At 39.4% G+C, this 15,152-nt stretch overlaps 1 protein-coding gene across 7 annotated transcripts in view; it reads left to right on the forward strand.

The window, feature by feature from the left end:
* Positions 1-15,152, forward strand: part of LOC120931668 (collagen alpha-1(VII) chain-like) — a 495,674-nt gene that overhangs the window by 352,127 nt on the left and 128,395 nt on the right. For all 7 annotated transcript variants that reach the window (XM_040343324.1, XM_040343325.1, XM_040343318.1 and 4 more), the window contains one exon: positions 15,049-15,129. In XM_040343324.1, the coding sequence (XP_040199258.1) occupies positions 15,049-15,129 (81 nt within the window). The remainder of the gene's footprint in view (positions 1-15,048; positions 15,130-15,152) is intronic.

Raw genomic sequence — 15,152 nt, forward strand, 5'->3', positions numbered from 1 at the left:
TTTTGTAGACTTTTGTGCAAACCAATCAATAAACGCTTATTGCGATTTGTAGAAGAATACGTATCGGCCTAAACTGAGGAAAAAAAAATATATATTTTTTGGGGATATTTATTATTGCAAAAAGTTAAAACGATTGCCCTTTTTTCAAAATTGTCACTCTATTTTTGCTTATAGCGCAAAAAATAAAAACAGCAGAGGTGATCGAATACCACCAAAAGAAATCTCTATTTGTGTGAAAAAACGGACATCAATTTTGTTTGGGAGCCATGTCGCACAACCACGTAATTGTCAGTTAAAGCGACGCAGTGTCGAATCGCAAAAAGTGCTCTGGTCTTTGGCCAGCCAAATGGTCCAGGGCTGAAGTGGTTAAAAGCTCCATCTGAAAGTGCAAAAAATTTCTATCTACAAACTCAAGTTTGCCTTTTAATTGATTATGTTGAACTAAACGATCCAAAGAAAACAATACATGGGGCTGTGAGTTAAAGCGGGGGTTCACCCGAAAAAAAATTTTAACATTAGATTGAGGCTAATTGTGGGAAGCGCAATCACTTTATGCTATGAATGTGTTGCGTTCAAATGAAAAAAAAAAAAAACTTCAAACCACCAAACTCTCATATACAAGTATCAATAAAGCATTACTCCCATGTGTTACACAAGTAAAATAAAATCCTTATATCAGAGATCCTAATCTTAGTTGTATCCAATGTGGATGTAATTAGAAATTTAGCAAAATTAATAAATCAATCCTTCTGTGTCACAGTTCAAAAGTCTTTTCATATACAATGGAACCTTGGATTACGAGCATAATCTGTTTCAGGAGAATGCTTGTAATCCAAAGCACTCGTGTATCAAAGCCTCCCCATAGAAGTCAATGGAAACAGAAATAATTAGTTTTATATTGACTTCTATGGCATGCAATACCGCATATGGCCAGAAGTGGGAGGGCACCAGAGAGACTCGGAAATACTCAGAGACCGCTTGGCTGCATTCGGAAACCCTCGGAAAGGCTCGGGAACAGAGTATTTCCGCATGTTTCCGAGTATTTCCAAACGGCTCCGAATGGCACAGATTAGCGCCGGCGCCCCCGAACCTCTGACCAAATGTGGTACTGCACACCGCAGAGGCTTGAATCCTGCTCGTTTTGCGAGACAACACTTGCAAACCAAGTTAGAGTTAAAAAAAAAAGAAATTGATCGTATTGTGAAACGCTCTTTAACCGCGTTACTCGCAATCTGAGGTTCCACTGTATTTCTAGATTGGAAAGCTGCTTACCCCCCTTAATGACCTTTCTGTCTAAAGAAAGGCTAACAGCACTCTATAGATGCTCCATGGCGGCGTTCCTCCAGAAGACTTTAGAAGAAAGTGCTACATTTATCCTTTACAATTTACATGTGCACCAAAAAGACTTGCCTCTATTTATTGTAACAGCTAGGCATTTGTTAATTACACAACATTAGTTTCAGTGTGAGTTAGTGTTTTAATTGATGCCAGATACTTCTCCTCACTACAAACAAGCGTTTTAATCTTACCTTTCAATTCCACATAGTTGTAACAGGTTATAGAGAATCCAGCTCTCATGTATCTCTTAACATAAATACAGTTCCTGGGATGTCTTTATTAATGTAGCAGGTTGTTCAGTTCGCAACACAACAAGTGCAACACAAGATTCAACAGTAGATCCTATATGGCAGCAAATAAGGGCATGAGTTTAGTTTCACATTGAATATCAATAATACCATACCATTACCAGGGCTCAAAATTTCAAGTCCTGAGCTACTAGCCAGGCCTCAAGAGTTACTCGCCACCAGTTGCCCCACCTAATTCATACACTGCCCTGCGCCTAATTGCACCCGTAAACCCACCCTTCCATCACATGGAATGGCAATGTTTTATGCAGAATCAAGTTACAAAATTAAATATTACCAACAACAACTTTAACAAAATGGGACAGGGCACTGGGGGCAGACCAGAGGGACAGGGCACTGGGGGCAGACCAGAGGGACAGGGCACTGGGGGCAGACCAGAGGGACAGGGCACTAGAACTGGGTCTCTTCCCCATTCTCTTGCTGTCTCCTCTGCAACTCCCATCCATCCCCTCTCTCTCCCATTCATCTCATCAGGAGCCTGTGTGTGCGGCTCCACGCTTGCATGTCCCCACTTCCCCCTTTTAATCAGGCTGGCAGAGAGGAGAGGAGCTGCAGCACAGCGGGAGGAAGTACAATCCAGCGCTGAGATCCACACAACTGCACAGCCATTGACACCATAGCACAGCGCACACTGACAGCGCACAGCACACATTGAGACCAGTCTGTTCACAGTGCTCAGGCTAAACTGTTGGACACTTACATAGAGCACAAGGAGAAGAAAACTGCACAAACTAGAAGGCTGCCGCTCTCATGTCAGGGCAACTTTCAGTGAGCGCTGCACCGGAGTGGTAATTTTTGCAATCCTCCACCTCACTCATTACTTTCTGCTCTCCAGCTACATTGGTCGGGGCCCGGGGGAGGGGGGCAGGCTCAGAGAGGTCATACTGTTAGGTCCCATGGCTTAATGAGAATTGTAATGAGAGCACCTGTGTACTGCTCTGCCTGTGCGCGGCTCACCAGACTACTTTTCCCGAGCATGCACCTTTCCTCTTCAGCCGCCAATCTCATTGGGACTCTAAGTGTAGGCACAGATTGGAGGGAGATTGGTCATGCAGCCCTGTCATCACTCGCCCCCAGCTTAAATCCACTCACCAAATGCTAGTAGGCGAGTAGAAATTTTGAGGGCTGCCATTACAATGAGATGCTTTATGATTTATCGCAGAACATGACATTAATGACATGTCCTAAATAGGCTGTACTGTATAATAGGCTGCTGGAGTTTTATATTTTCAGCTTGAAAAGTATCACTTCGTTCCTCACAATGGGAACACATTTTACAGTCCTTACTAGCATATGACACTAATTAAAAACCGATGAATGGTAGAGATTTTATTACCTGTTGATGTCTGTTGATTTGGCCCACAGCTTCTTACCACCTCCCTGGGATCTGTATAGTAGTCTACTCAGACATCCAGGTGGAGCATGGGATGATAGTTTATTGCACTGTCTTAGCAAAGTTTACTCTAATGACCTCTTCCACCTACATATTACCCTTTAAGCATCATCATATGATATATTGGCTTTATGCCATAGCATATAGCATGCTGGGTTCTCTGGCACATTTCAGCCATGTTAGGTATACACCTTATCAGTGTGACATTATAACACACTTACCACCAGTTTGGCCTCCTCCAGTAATGCAATTTCCACATTCCCCATCATCGTTCTGTCCTCAAATACTGACATCTGTCAGTCCTCATCCAAATCAGGTGTCATCCAGCTCTGCCACTGTCAAATCACTAAATATGTACATTCTGCATAAGTGCATTACCTGGTTAATTTCTTACCATCCTACAGATTTTACTTGTCTCTCTACAACAATAAAAATGATATAAACTAAAAAAAAAAAAGAGTGGTCTCTATGACAAATTCTACCTAATTGGGACATAGACATTCACATAAGTTTAAGACTAAATCTAAAACTAAAAAAGTTTTGACTATATACACATTATTTTCATTTCTTGGAATGTTGCAAAAATGGGACACGATACTGATCTGACCATTGGTAACCTAGAGACTAAATTACCATTCACTTTGAGATTATTGTAATGTGTTATTTGTTGGTTTCTATTACCCTTAACATAGCATGTGTGTGGGAGTTAATTCCAGCTAGAAAAAATAAGGCAATATTCTATGTTTAATAGATTTTTCTAGTGGTATTTTTGTACAGTATAATACTTAATACAGTTATAGTTTTTACCTGCATACGTGACTTATGTACCACCTAATTTATGTCTGGACCCGTCTTCAGTGAGTCTGTTACGCTATTAACACCTCTAAACCGATTCCTAAAAAAAATTGTTACGTTTTTAAATAATTATATTTTATTACTCCTCCTTGTAACTCCTTGTGTAGAAATATATGAGTTTTAGAACCTTTTTAAGAAACATATATGGGGGGGGGGGGGTTACTAAATATGGAACGTGCAAAATCTGGTCCAGCTCTGCTTAGAAACCAATCCGTGTCCAGGTTTTTATTAACAAAGCTTAATTGAGCAAGCTGAAGTTAGAAGCTAATTGGCTACCATGCACAGCTGCACCAGATTCTAATTGCTCCAATTTTAGTAAATCAACCCCATAAAGTCTGAAGAAGGCATCTAAGTCATCCCAAAAGTTTGCATCTTAATTAACATCTGCTAGCTAATAATGGACATCACTAAACATCCAAACATTCTGCCTAGTCTTGATTATAAATAACATTTCTTCCACAGAAATATATTTAAGCAGGCCATACACTGTAGCAAAAGCATAACTAGAACCTTCAGGGCCCAGGTGCAAGAAACTATGAAGAGCCTCCCTGAACTCCTCTTCCATTTGAGCCCTGGGTTTACCTCCCAGAACCCTGACTCCTGATCACAGATCGTAGTAAAGGGTGAATCACTTTACCACATTTAAACCAGGGCCGGACTGAGAATAAAAACCAGCCCTTGAAAAAATACCATACCAGCCCCATAGCATTATTATACTGGCCCAACATCATAACGTCATTATTTTCTTGTTCATAAAAGGGAAAACCTGTCATGTGTCCCTAAAGACTGCGGGAGAAAGGGGGAAGGAAAACTTCCACTTCTGATAGCCTAGGTGATCGGAGTGGATGTGGGAGCGTGTACTTGTCAAAATCGGGTACCCGCTCCCTCCCCCCATTCTCCCCAAAAAATCCTTTTTACAAATAGGAGCGGGGGAGGAGACCTTAAAGCGGAACTTCCTCTTTTGGGTGGAGCTCCACTTATTTTAAAATGCTAATGAAATTATTAAATAAAGCCTTTCTGTTTTTACTTCTCTATGCAAATCAGGCAGATCATGGTGGATGGGAGTAGCCAGCAGGGTGCTGTGTATAGCTTCTTAAAAACATTATAGTGCCCTGCCTAATAACTTCTGATGCAAGCAATGGGCTGTTTTTTGAGAAGTTATGCAAATATCAAAAAGCCTTAATGGGTGGATGTTATTCTGGAGGAGGGGAAGTTCTAGGCAAACTGCATTTGCTTACAGACTGCTAGTTAATGTCCAAATGTGATGGTGAGCCTCTATGACCGAAGGAACTAAACTCCAATGAATGAGAGGGGCAGGCCAGGGCCAGTAAGGCCGAGGAGGAAAGAACCGAAAGGTGTAAGTATTGCTATATAGTAGCCTTTTGCTTCATGGTAGTTACTGTTTATGCAGCCATTAACTTCAATTTAGGTTAGCGTTATGTCAGAAAATTGAGGATATATTGGGTGGGAACTAGCTGATCTGGCAGGTGCCTCAAATTGGAAGATTGTATCCCATATAATTAGGAAAAATGTATTTAAACCCTAGCCGACCGCTACATGACTATATGCGTTGGCAGAATGGCGCGGCTGGGCAGATCGACGTATATATACGTTGCCTTTGAGGCCCAGGGTTGCGGGCGCATGCGTGCCCGCCGCAAGCTCTGTGAGTCTGACTATGAGTCCCGCGGACTCGATGACGGCCGGGAGTCCCGCGATCGTCTCACAGAGGGGAAGAACGGGGAAATGCTAATGTAAACAAGCATTTCCCCTTTCTGCCTAGTGACAGAACACTGATCACAGCTCCCTGTGATCGGGAGCGGTGATCAGTGTCATGTCACACGTAGCAACGCCCCTACACAGTTAGAACACAACCCTAGGTCACACTTAACACCTTCAGCGCCCCCTACAGGTTAACCCATTCACTGCCAGTCACATTTACAATCAGTGCATTTTTATAGCACTGATCACTGTATAAATGTAAATGTCGCAGTCATGATAAAAATCGATGATCACCGCCATTACTAGTAAAAAAAAAAAATTCATACAAAATGCCTTAAAACTATCCCCTATTTTGTAGACTTTTGCGCAAACCAATCAATAAACGCTTATTGCGATTTTTTTTTTTACAAAAAATATGTAGAAGAATACGTATCGGCCTAAACTGAGGAAAAATATATATATATTTTTGGGGGATATTTATTATCGCAAAAAGTTTAAAAAAATTGCCCTTTTTTCATAATTGTCGCCCTATTTTTGCTTATAGCGCAAAAAATAAAAACCGCAGAGGTGATCGAATACCACCAAAAGAAATCTCTATTTGTGTGAAAAAAGGGACATCAATTTTGTTTAGGAGCCATTTCGCACAACCACGTAATTGTCAGTTAAAGCGACGCAGTATCGAATCGCAAAAAGTGCTCTGGTCTTTGGCCAGCCAAATGGTCCGGGGCTGAAGTGGTTAAAAGCTCCATCTGAAAGTGCAAAAAATTTCTATCTACAAACTTAAGTTTGCCTTTTAATTGATTATGTTGAACTAAACGATCCAAATAAAACAATACATGGGGCTGTGAGTTAAAGCGGGGGTTCACCCGAAATTTTTTTTTTAACATTAGATTGAGGCTAATTGTGGGAAGCACAATCGGGTGTTTTTTTTTAAATCAATGCAGTACATACCGTTTTAGAGATAGATGTTCTCCCGCCGCTTCCGGGTATGGTCTTCGGGATGGGCTTTCCTATTTGATTGACAGCCTTCCGACCATCGCATACAGCGCGTCACGAGTTGCCGAAAGAAGCCGAACGTGGGTGCGGCTCTATACGGCACCTGCGCACCGACGTTCGGCTACTTTCGGCAACTCGTGACGCGCTGTATGCGACGGCCGTAAGGCTGTCAATCAAATAGGAACGCCCAGTCCCGCAGACCATACCCGGAAGCGGTGGGAGAACATCTATCTCTAAAACGGTAAGTACTGCATTGATTTAAAAAAAAACACCCGATTGTGCTTCCCACAATTAGCCTCAATCTAATGTTAAAAATTTATTTTTCGGGTGAACCCCCGCTTTAATCAATTCCATTTGCAAACAAAAGGAAGTTCAGCTAAATAAAGAACTTTTAGCCAACTTTGCAGCCTTGTGCCCACAAAATAGTAGTAATAATAACAATAGTGATAATGATAATAATTTAATATTTCAGGATAGTATAAAGGTGACTGTTCATACAAAAAATAACACAAGTTAAGAGTACAATTTTTTTTAAATACAATTGCCACTTAAGCTATTGAAATCACTACAAGAACTGCAATAATATAAATAGGTGGCGCAACAAAGTCAACCACAAATTTATTCAGACGATATAATAAAGTCATGATAGAAGATTTTAAGGTCCTATACAAGAGAATGTAAAGTATAAACAAGTTCCACCTTTCTGCATGCTGAAAAGTATACTTCTGATTCATAGTTTTTTTTGTTTTGTTTTTTACATCAGGGCTTGTATTTCTCAAGCGTCATTTCAAACTCGTGACACCTCTGTAATTGATTTTCAGTAGTGCTTTTAGTTGCTATTATTGTCCTGTACATAGTTACCTTAAATGTCTGTAGAGACATTAAATCTACATTAAGATACCACCTTCTTACTGCCTTATAGTGATGATGCTTAAGATTACCACCGTAGAGAGTCACATTTATCTACGACAACAAATTACAGAATATCTTGCTAAAAAAAGAGAAAAGCAAAATGTAAGAAGATATTTTTTTTTTTTTAAACCAAGTTTCATTTATTGGTTTAGTAGCTGTTTATCTAAAATAATGGTTGCTATAGAAACTTTTCAAACTAACATGCAATAGGTAATGGAAATAACTTGTTACTACTGAATACACAGAAGGATATTTAGCTGTATATCAAGGTTATTACCTTCTAAAGTATATAGGCCACAGATTTTAGAATCTAGGCCCTTGTTTAATGCCTGTCGTTCTCAGTCACCCCCTACATTTAGCTGCTCTGCACAGGGAAAAGTAGAATTATGTACGCTATGTCACTGGACATTTATGGAAGCCTCTGAAAATCAAACATTGATGTCGTCTCATGCGTTCTCTGTGCTTTGTCGTGTAAGCTGTAATATCATTAAACCAAACAAAGGACATGCTAAGACGGCAGTCACTGTGGTGGTTATCGGAAGGTTCTCTGTGAATTTTGGAGGATCTTTAAGCACATAATAACTAGTAAATGTATCATACTTTTGAAACAGTGATACATATGCCATTTTGTATAAATGAAATAAAATACAACATAAAATCAGGTAAAACTAAAAATAAATTTATAATTAAGAACGAATGCTTAACATAGTAAACCTGTGCTTTGTTCAATCAAGAAAACAGCAGGTTTACTTTAATTGTGGCCCCTACAGCTGCTAATGCCTAAAGTGTTGGCTACCCCGCATTTCATATTCCTGATATGTGGCTGCTGTACAATGTACTTGTATGGAAAAGTATTCACTTCTCCTTGTATTGCTGAAATCCCTGGTGTTCCTGCCTGTCCCTCTGTGTTCCTATTTGAAACTGACCACGCTAAGCAGAAGAGCACATTGTGATCAGTTCTCTAGCTATTGGAGCCAATGATCAGACTTGTCTTGACATGCCTTCCCCACACAGCCATTCACTGGGAAGCTCAGAGTACTGTTGCTTCTCTTCTCCCCAGCTGTAATGCAGCTGAGAACAGAGGGAATGTGATCACGTATTAAAAAATGTAATAAAAGGTATTGATAATGTATTTTAATATCTATACACAAATGTTTTGCCTTTCATTTATATTTTAAATGGAATTGATTGTTTTACAAGGTGATCATTTACAATCACTTTAACTTTCTTTTACTGCCCTGCCATTCTGTTCAGCTGCCAGGAGCAAAGAGTGGGAGTCCTGTGCAAGCTCCAGGTTGCAACTTGGAGCTTATACATGGTTAGAGTACCACCCTGTGACAGAAATTCATACCCAGAAATGTAAAAATGAGCAAGTGTTAGCACAATGGAAAGGTATGCAATGCTGATGGGGCATCATTAAAGTGAACCTATTAGGCTACGTACACACGGTCGTTCCAAATCGATGAGAATGGTTCGACGGGCCATTTCCATCGGTTCACCGCTGAAGTGGCCTGATGGTCTGATGTGCGTACACACCATCGTTCCAAAAACCGATCAGGTCAGAACGCGGTGACGTCAAACACACAACGTGCTGAATAAAACAAAGTTCAATGCTTCCAAGAATGCGTCGCCTTGATTCTGAGCATGCGCGGGTTTTGAACCGATGTTTTCTGTACTAACCATCGGTTTGGACCGATCAGGCAGCGGTCCATCGGTTCGATTTTAAAGCATGTTTTAAAATTACGGACCGAAGGACAACAGACCGATGGGCTGTACACACGGTCGGTTTGGGCCGATGAAACTGAACCTCGGTCCATTCTCATCGGTTTTGTCTGACCGTGTGTACGCGGCCTTACTGTACTTTGCCCTGTATGGAAAAAGCGCAGGCTCGCTTTAAGGTGTACACTACTAGTACACAGTACACATACACTACCAGTACATGTACAAGAATGGTGTTTATAAAAAAAAAACTTTAAAGACTAGATGTTAACCTTCATCCCAGGTTATGGAGTAAAGCAAGACTTGACAAACTTCCATTTCCAAAATAAAGGCTGAACATAACAGCCTTATCCTACCTATGCTATATCACTGTCGTGTTCTCTTATGTCTCCTTAAGGTTCTTTTCAATCACTGATTTACTGTAACCACATACAAGTATATATACACTAAAAATCTTTCCTGTTTAAAAGAAAGTACGGCAGGAAAGTTATCATAATTGCTTTTATTAGAGAAGAAATAGCTCTCATTTAGTTCTAGTTAACATCTTATTCCCACAGACACACACACTGGTACAGTATTGTCCTCTCTTGATGTGATTCACAGCTCGCTGAAACAGACCCAGTATATTTATGGGTATAGTTCATTTTCTTTTTATCATTTTCACGACACAAACCTTGGAGACTTGCAATTATTAATCAGAATTATCTGGCACTTTCAAACAAAAAGATCAGGGGTTAGGCTGAAGTGATAAGGATAGGATAGTTCTACAGTGATAATGATTGGCTTAGAGTAATGGTGACATCACATATTCAGTTCACCTCTTCAGATAGATTTCTATTTCTTTATGTTAATAAAAATTGGAAGCATTCATAAACATTCATTACTTTTTTTGCTTATATATTTGGTCCTTACATGAGCTCAGTGTATTAATTGAATACATTGGAATATAAATGTTGGATATCAACAACTGAGGATTATTCATAAAACTTAAAAAATATATATATAATTTTAGGCATCAAACATAAATCTACAATGGGTTTTTACAATGCAGGTTGTTTTAGTTAGCATTCATTACTAATCTGCCGTATTCCTATACCCCTATTGTTTATTTAGAAATCAATATTTTCAATATTTCTACTATGACTTTTACATGTTTATTAATAATTAGATATTCAGGTTACATTTTTGCTGAAATGTATGCTAAACTTTGCTTCTGTTTAACATAAAGGGTGGTTAGCAGTATCGCATGGTGATCTATAGACATTAGACAGCTGCTTTGGAAGACTGCAATATAATACTGTATCTTAGGCAAGAAAACAGAAAAACATACAGTGCAAACAAATCATAGTGTACTATTAGCACAATAATACTACACTATGATCTGTTCTGTAATCTGGTAGCTAGATTCAGAGACAGTTACTCCGGCGTATCAGTAGATACGCCGTCGTAACTCTGATTCCACGCCGTCGTAAATTAAAGCGTATTCTGGAAACCAGATACGCTTAAATTAGGCTAAGATATGAGTGGCGTAAGTCTCCTACGCCGTCGTATCTAAGGGTGTATATTTACACTGGCCGCTAGGTGGCGCTTCCATTGAGTTTGGCGTAGAATATGCAAATGAGCTAGATACGCCGATTCAGAAATGTACGTGCGCCCGGCGCATTTTTTTACGTTGTTTACGTAAGGCTTTTTCCGGCGTAAAGTTAGTCAAACAAATAGCGGGCCTAGCCAATGTTAAGTATGGCCGTCGTTCCCGCATCGAAATTTGAAAATTTTACGTTGTTTGCGTAGGTCGTGAATGGGGCTGGACGTAATTTATGTTCACGTCGAAACCAATGCGTCCTTGCGGCGTACTTTGGAGCAATGCACACTGGGATATGTCCACGGACGGCGCATGCGCCGTTCGTTAAAAACGTCAATCACGTCGGAGCACCAGTCATTAACATAAAACACGCCCCCCTGTTCCACATTTGAATTAGGTGCGCTTAGGCCGGCCCATTTACGCTACGCCGCCATAACTTAGGAGTCAAGTGCTTTGTGAATACAGCACTTGCCTCTCTGACTTACGGCGACGTAGCGTAAATACGATACGCTACGCCGACTCACTAATACGCCGCCGTACCTGAATCCAGCTATGGATCTTTTTCTTTCTCTGATTGTTGCATAACCAGAGAGCTCCCCCTCTCTTTCATGAGATGCCTGCCAATATAGGATGACTATCTTTGAGACTTTTGTTGGTCTTATACTAGAGCCGATAATTGCATCTTACATGAATTATGAATTGATGGCAATTAACATCTAATATCCTATACATTTAGGCTGAGCGTTTGTTCATACTTTTTACCTTTTCTTTCTTACTAGCGTGTAATATCTTAGGGCCCCTAAAGGTGAATCTGTGGCCAAGCCTGGACATTCAAGTATTTAAATATTTCTAGCAATCAATAAATGAATGTTAAAATAAGCCCTTACTGACATCTTTAGCTTCAGACTCTGGAGAAATTTGTCTTCAAAGTTAATACCAGAAGCATTGGGGTAATTCAGATTCTCTCTCTCTCACTCTCTATCTCTCTCTCTCTCTCTCTCTCTCTCTCTCTCTCTCTCTCTCTCCCTCTTTATATTTCTCTCTCTCTCTGTGTCTCTCAGCAGCTCAGCTCGCACTCTACCCAGTCCCAGAGCTCTTTTTCCACAAATAAGTTAGATTTTGGAAGGCTGGAAGATGGCTAACTCACTGCTGGAAGGGGTAGCTGAGCTGACTTAAATTTGGCATGAATTCCAGTACTTCTGCTGTCAACTTTGTGAATGAATTGCTCCACAATGCCTGCAGCTACAGAAATCAGTGAGAGCTTGGTTTAAAAATATTTATGTTTTATTTATTTATTCTTTAAAGGTATAGGTAGCACCATCGATTTATGCAGCACTTTACACTTATTTATTATACAATCACATCAGCCCCTGCTCTCAAGGAGCTTACAATCTAAGATATATATTTAAATACTTAAATGTCCATAGTTTCACCAAAGTTACACTTTAGGCCAAGGGCATGCTCTTTTTTGCTGTTATGAATTAAAAATGACAACATGACTTAAGAATTTTGGACTGGTAGGGCACACCTGACCTTCTCACTCATGGCAACTATAGAACCACAGGATAACTGAGCTTACTTCAGACTTCATATGCCTGTAGTCAGGACCATTAAAATGCTTCTGCAATCAGTTTAAAATCATTAGAATATCATATGAATATATTTGACTTCTAATGGGACATTTAGATCATAGTAAATTGGGACAATATGACCTGACTATTGCTCTAGGCAACACTCCTGCATTTCTGCATCATGATGTTGCACATAAAGTATAAACTGATTTATGTTACAATTAAATAGTAAACATTACACAAAGTGCTTCTTTGTCACAATTTTTTGTATATTTATTTAATTGCAAAATTACAATTTAAGTTTAATATTAATTTGCTACAATTTGTTCTTATACAGTACACTGCTATAATGGAGCTTTGGATCACATAGAGTTAAATATATTTTAGCGCAATAGTCAATCGTCAGGGCTAGTGGGAGGTGAATTTTTGATTTTCTAAATGCTTTCAGATCTGAGCAGTTTCAGTGCTAGGATATTTTGGTAAATAATGCAGCAATTCTCTTAGAAAGTACTTGCAAGTGATAATGGATTATCAATATGGAAATCTTTTTCCTCCCTTTTCGAATAATCACAGATTTGCTGTCCTCTGAGAATTCATTTAAGGCAGCAAGAAGTGGCTCTTATTCATCATCTCTTGGAATTACGAGCCATCTCCCCCATACTCATGTAATAGGTATTTTGTCATAATATGCTAACTCACTTCCATAACACACTACACAGCCACGCAGTCAAGTTTTCTCAAGAAAACTTTTTTAATTGCTTTAAAAGATGTTCCTAACACACCTAATACTGTACAAGCCAACCTGGAAATGCTGTGTGTGTATTTATACAACTATAAAAGTGTGGAGAGATTGGATCAAAGGAATCCAAGTCTTGTGGTTAAAGACATATGAAAAACTACCTGTGTTGCAAGGAGCAGTCATTCAGCTCCCAGTCTCCAAAACCTGAAAGCTAGAATATGAAAGATAATTGTATATAATAGAGAAATACTTTCATTAACATTATTTCCATTATGTTGTCCAATTAGATAGCCTGCAGCAAGTAGGGGGTACAATAACTGAATATAGTAGTATCAACGTCATACATGTTACAATACTATGGAGGTTCCCTATCCTCTGAAATTGTAAACAGCACAAGACGGGCTAAAGTGACAGAGTGAAATACTACAAAAAAAGCCTTATCAGATAAGGTATGGATGAACAAAGAATCCCCTCTTCCCATCATAAAAACATATTGAAGAGGAACTGCATGTATGAAACAAGAACATACAATTATGGCACGTCAATCATTTAAAGTGAAACTAAACTGCCATCTGCAGGGGGTGCTCTTGCCAATAATTATGGCAGACTTACCTCTGTGCTTGGCCTTCTCTGGTACGGATAGTTTAGTATCCATTCCACTATCTTCATTGCATCTTCTTCTGGGTCCAGAATCTTGGGTGACAACTGTTGGTGTTACTCCTAGGCATGCATGTTTGAGGTACCTAGTCCCAGGCAGCGTAATGATCAACTCCTCTTGAATGGGACTGTTGGTTTAATTTTGTTTGCGCAGTTCCACTATTAGTATACAATAGCACAGTAGTGGATGAGGGAATCTGTTAATTATTTTATTTTTTTGATCAGCCACCTGGGTGATCAAAAAAAATCCATTGCTGACCAGCCTAAGAATGTTGTAAGAATGTTCTTTCCTTTTTCTTATCATTAGGAGGATCAAATCATAGTTTTATTATTAGAATAGAAAAGTTTTCTCGAATGTACAAATTTCTAACAGTGTATGTGGTTTTCATTCATAAAAGTCCATTCATTTCAAAATCGAATGCTAAAAGCAAACGAAAACTTTAACTGCTTACAAACAACATTAGAAAATTCTGAGACTTTTCCAAAGAATTTTCTTATGAACTTTCATTCAAAATTCTACTAGTGTATACCCAGCTTTATCCTTTTAATGAGAAGGGAAGAAAAGCTGCGAGGGGTTTTCAAAAAGTTTCCACACTTTTATATTTTCTTTGTAATTGGTGAGGGACAGAAAGAGTAGTAATTGGTCATGTCTGAGAGTGTCATGTGACTAGTCTGTCTTGCAAGTAAGGATGAGCTCAGGCGTGTTCGCAGCAACACGTGCCCACGCCCGCTAATCACAGACAGTGAGACATTTCCCAGTCCGTGGCCGCACAGATCGGGAAATGTCTCACTGCCTGTGATTAGCGCTGAGGAGTGTCAGCTTCCTGGCGGGGCATGGGTATGTGGAGCTGTAAACATGCCTGAGCTCATCCTTACTGGCAAGCCAGCTGACCTTGCAGTTTAGTATAAGAATTGTCACGCTGTAGTAAAGATGGCTGTGAAACCTTTAAATAAAAGTGCTTAAACTTTTTGGAAAAATCCTTGTATTTCAGATTTCATCTTACAAGAGGTGTTCCAAGGTTAACTGTTACATTTGTTTGTATCCCTGCTTTTAGTTAACAGGTGTATGAACCTATCAAAATACAGGTATTAGATAACATGATTTGTATGATCTGGCCTTAGTAAACTGAACTGATTCTACTGTTTATACCGCTGTAGACATTATTTCCACTACTAAACTGAATTTGCTTAAAATAGGTAATAATAATAATAATAATAATAATAATAATAATATAAATAGTATATGATTTCATCTTCAGGGTACAGCAGGTCTTGATGGGCTCAATGGACATAAAGGATCTAAGGGTGACAGAGGGTTACAAGGACAAAAGGGAGATCCGGTAAGAGTATACTGTAGATATTT

The sequence above is a fragment of the Rana temporaria genome, chromosome 3 (assembly GCF_905171775.1).
Source record: "Rana temporaria chromosome 3, aRanTem1.1, whole genome shotgun sequence".
Classification (NCBI taxonomy): domain Eukaryota; kingdom Metazoa; phylum Chordata; class Amphibia; order Anura; family Ranidae; genus Rana; species Rana temporaria.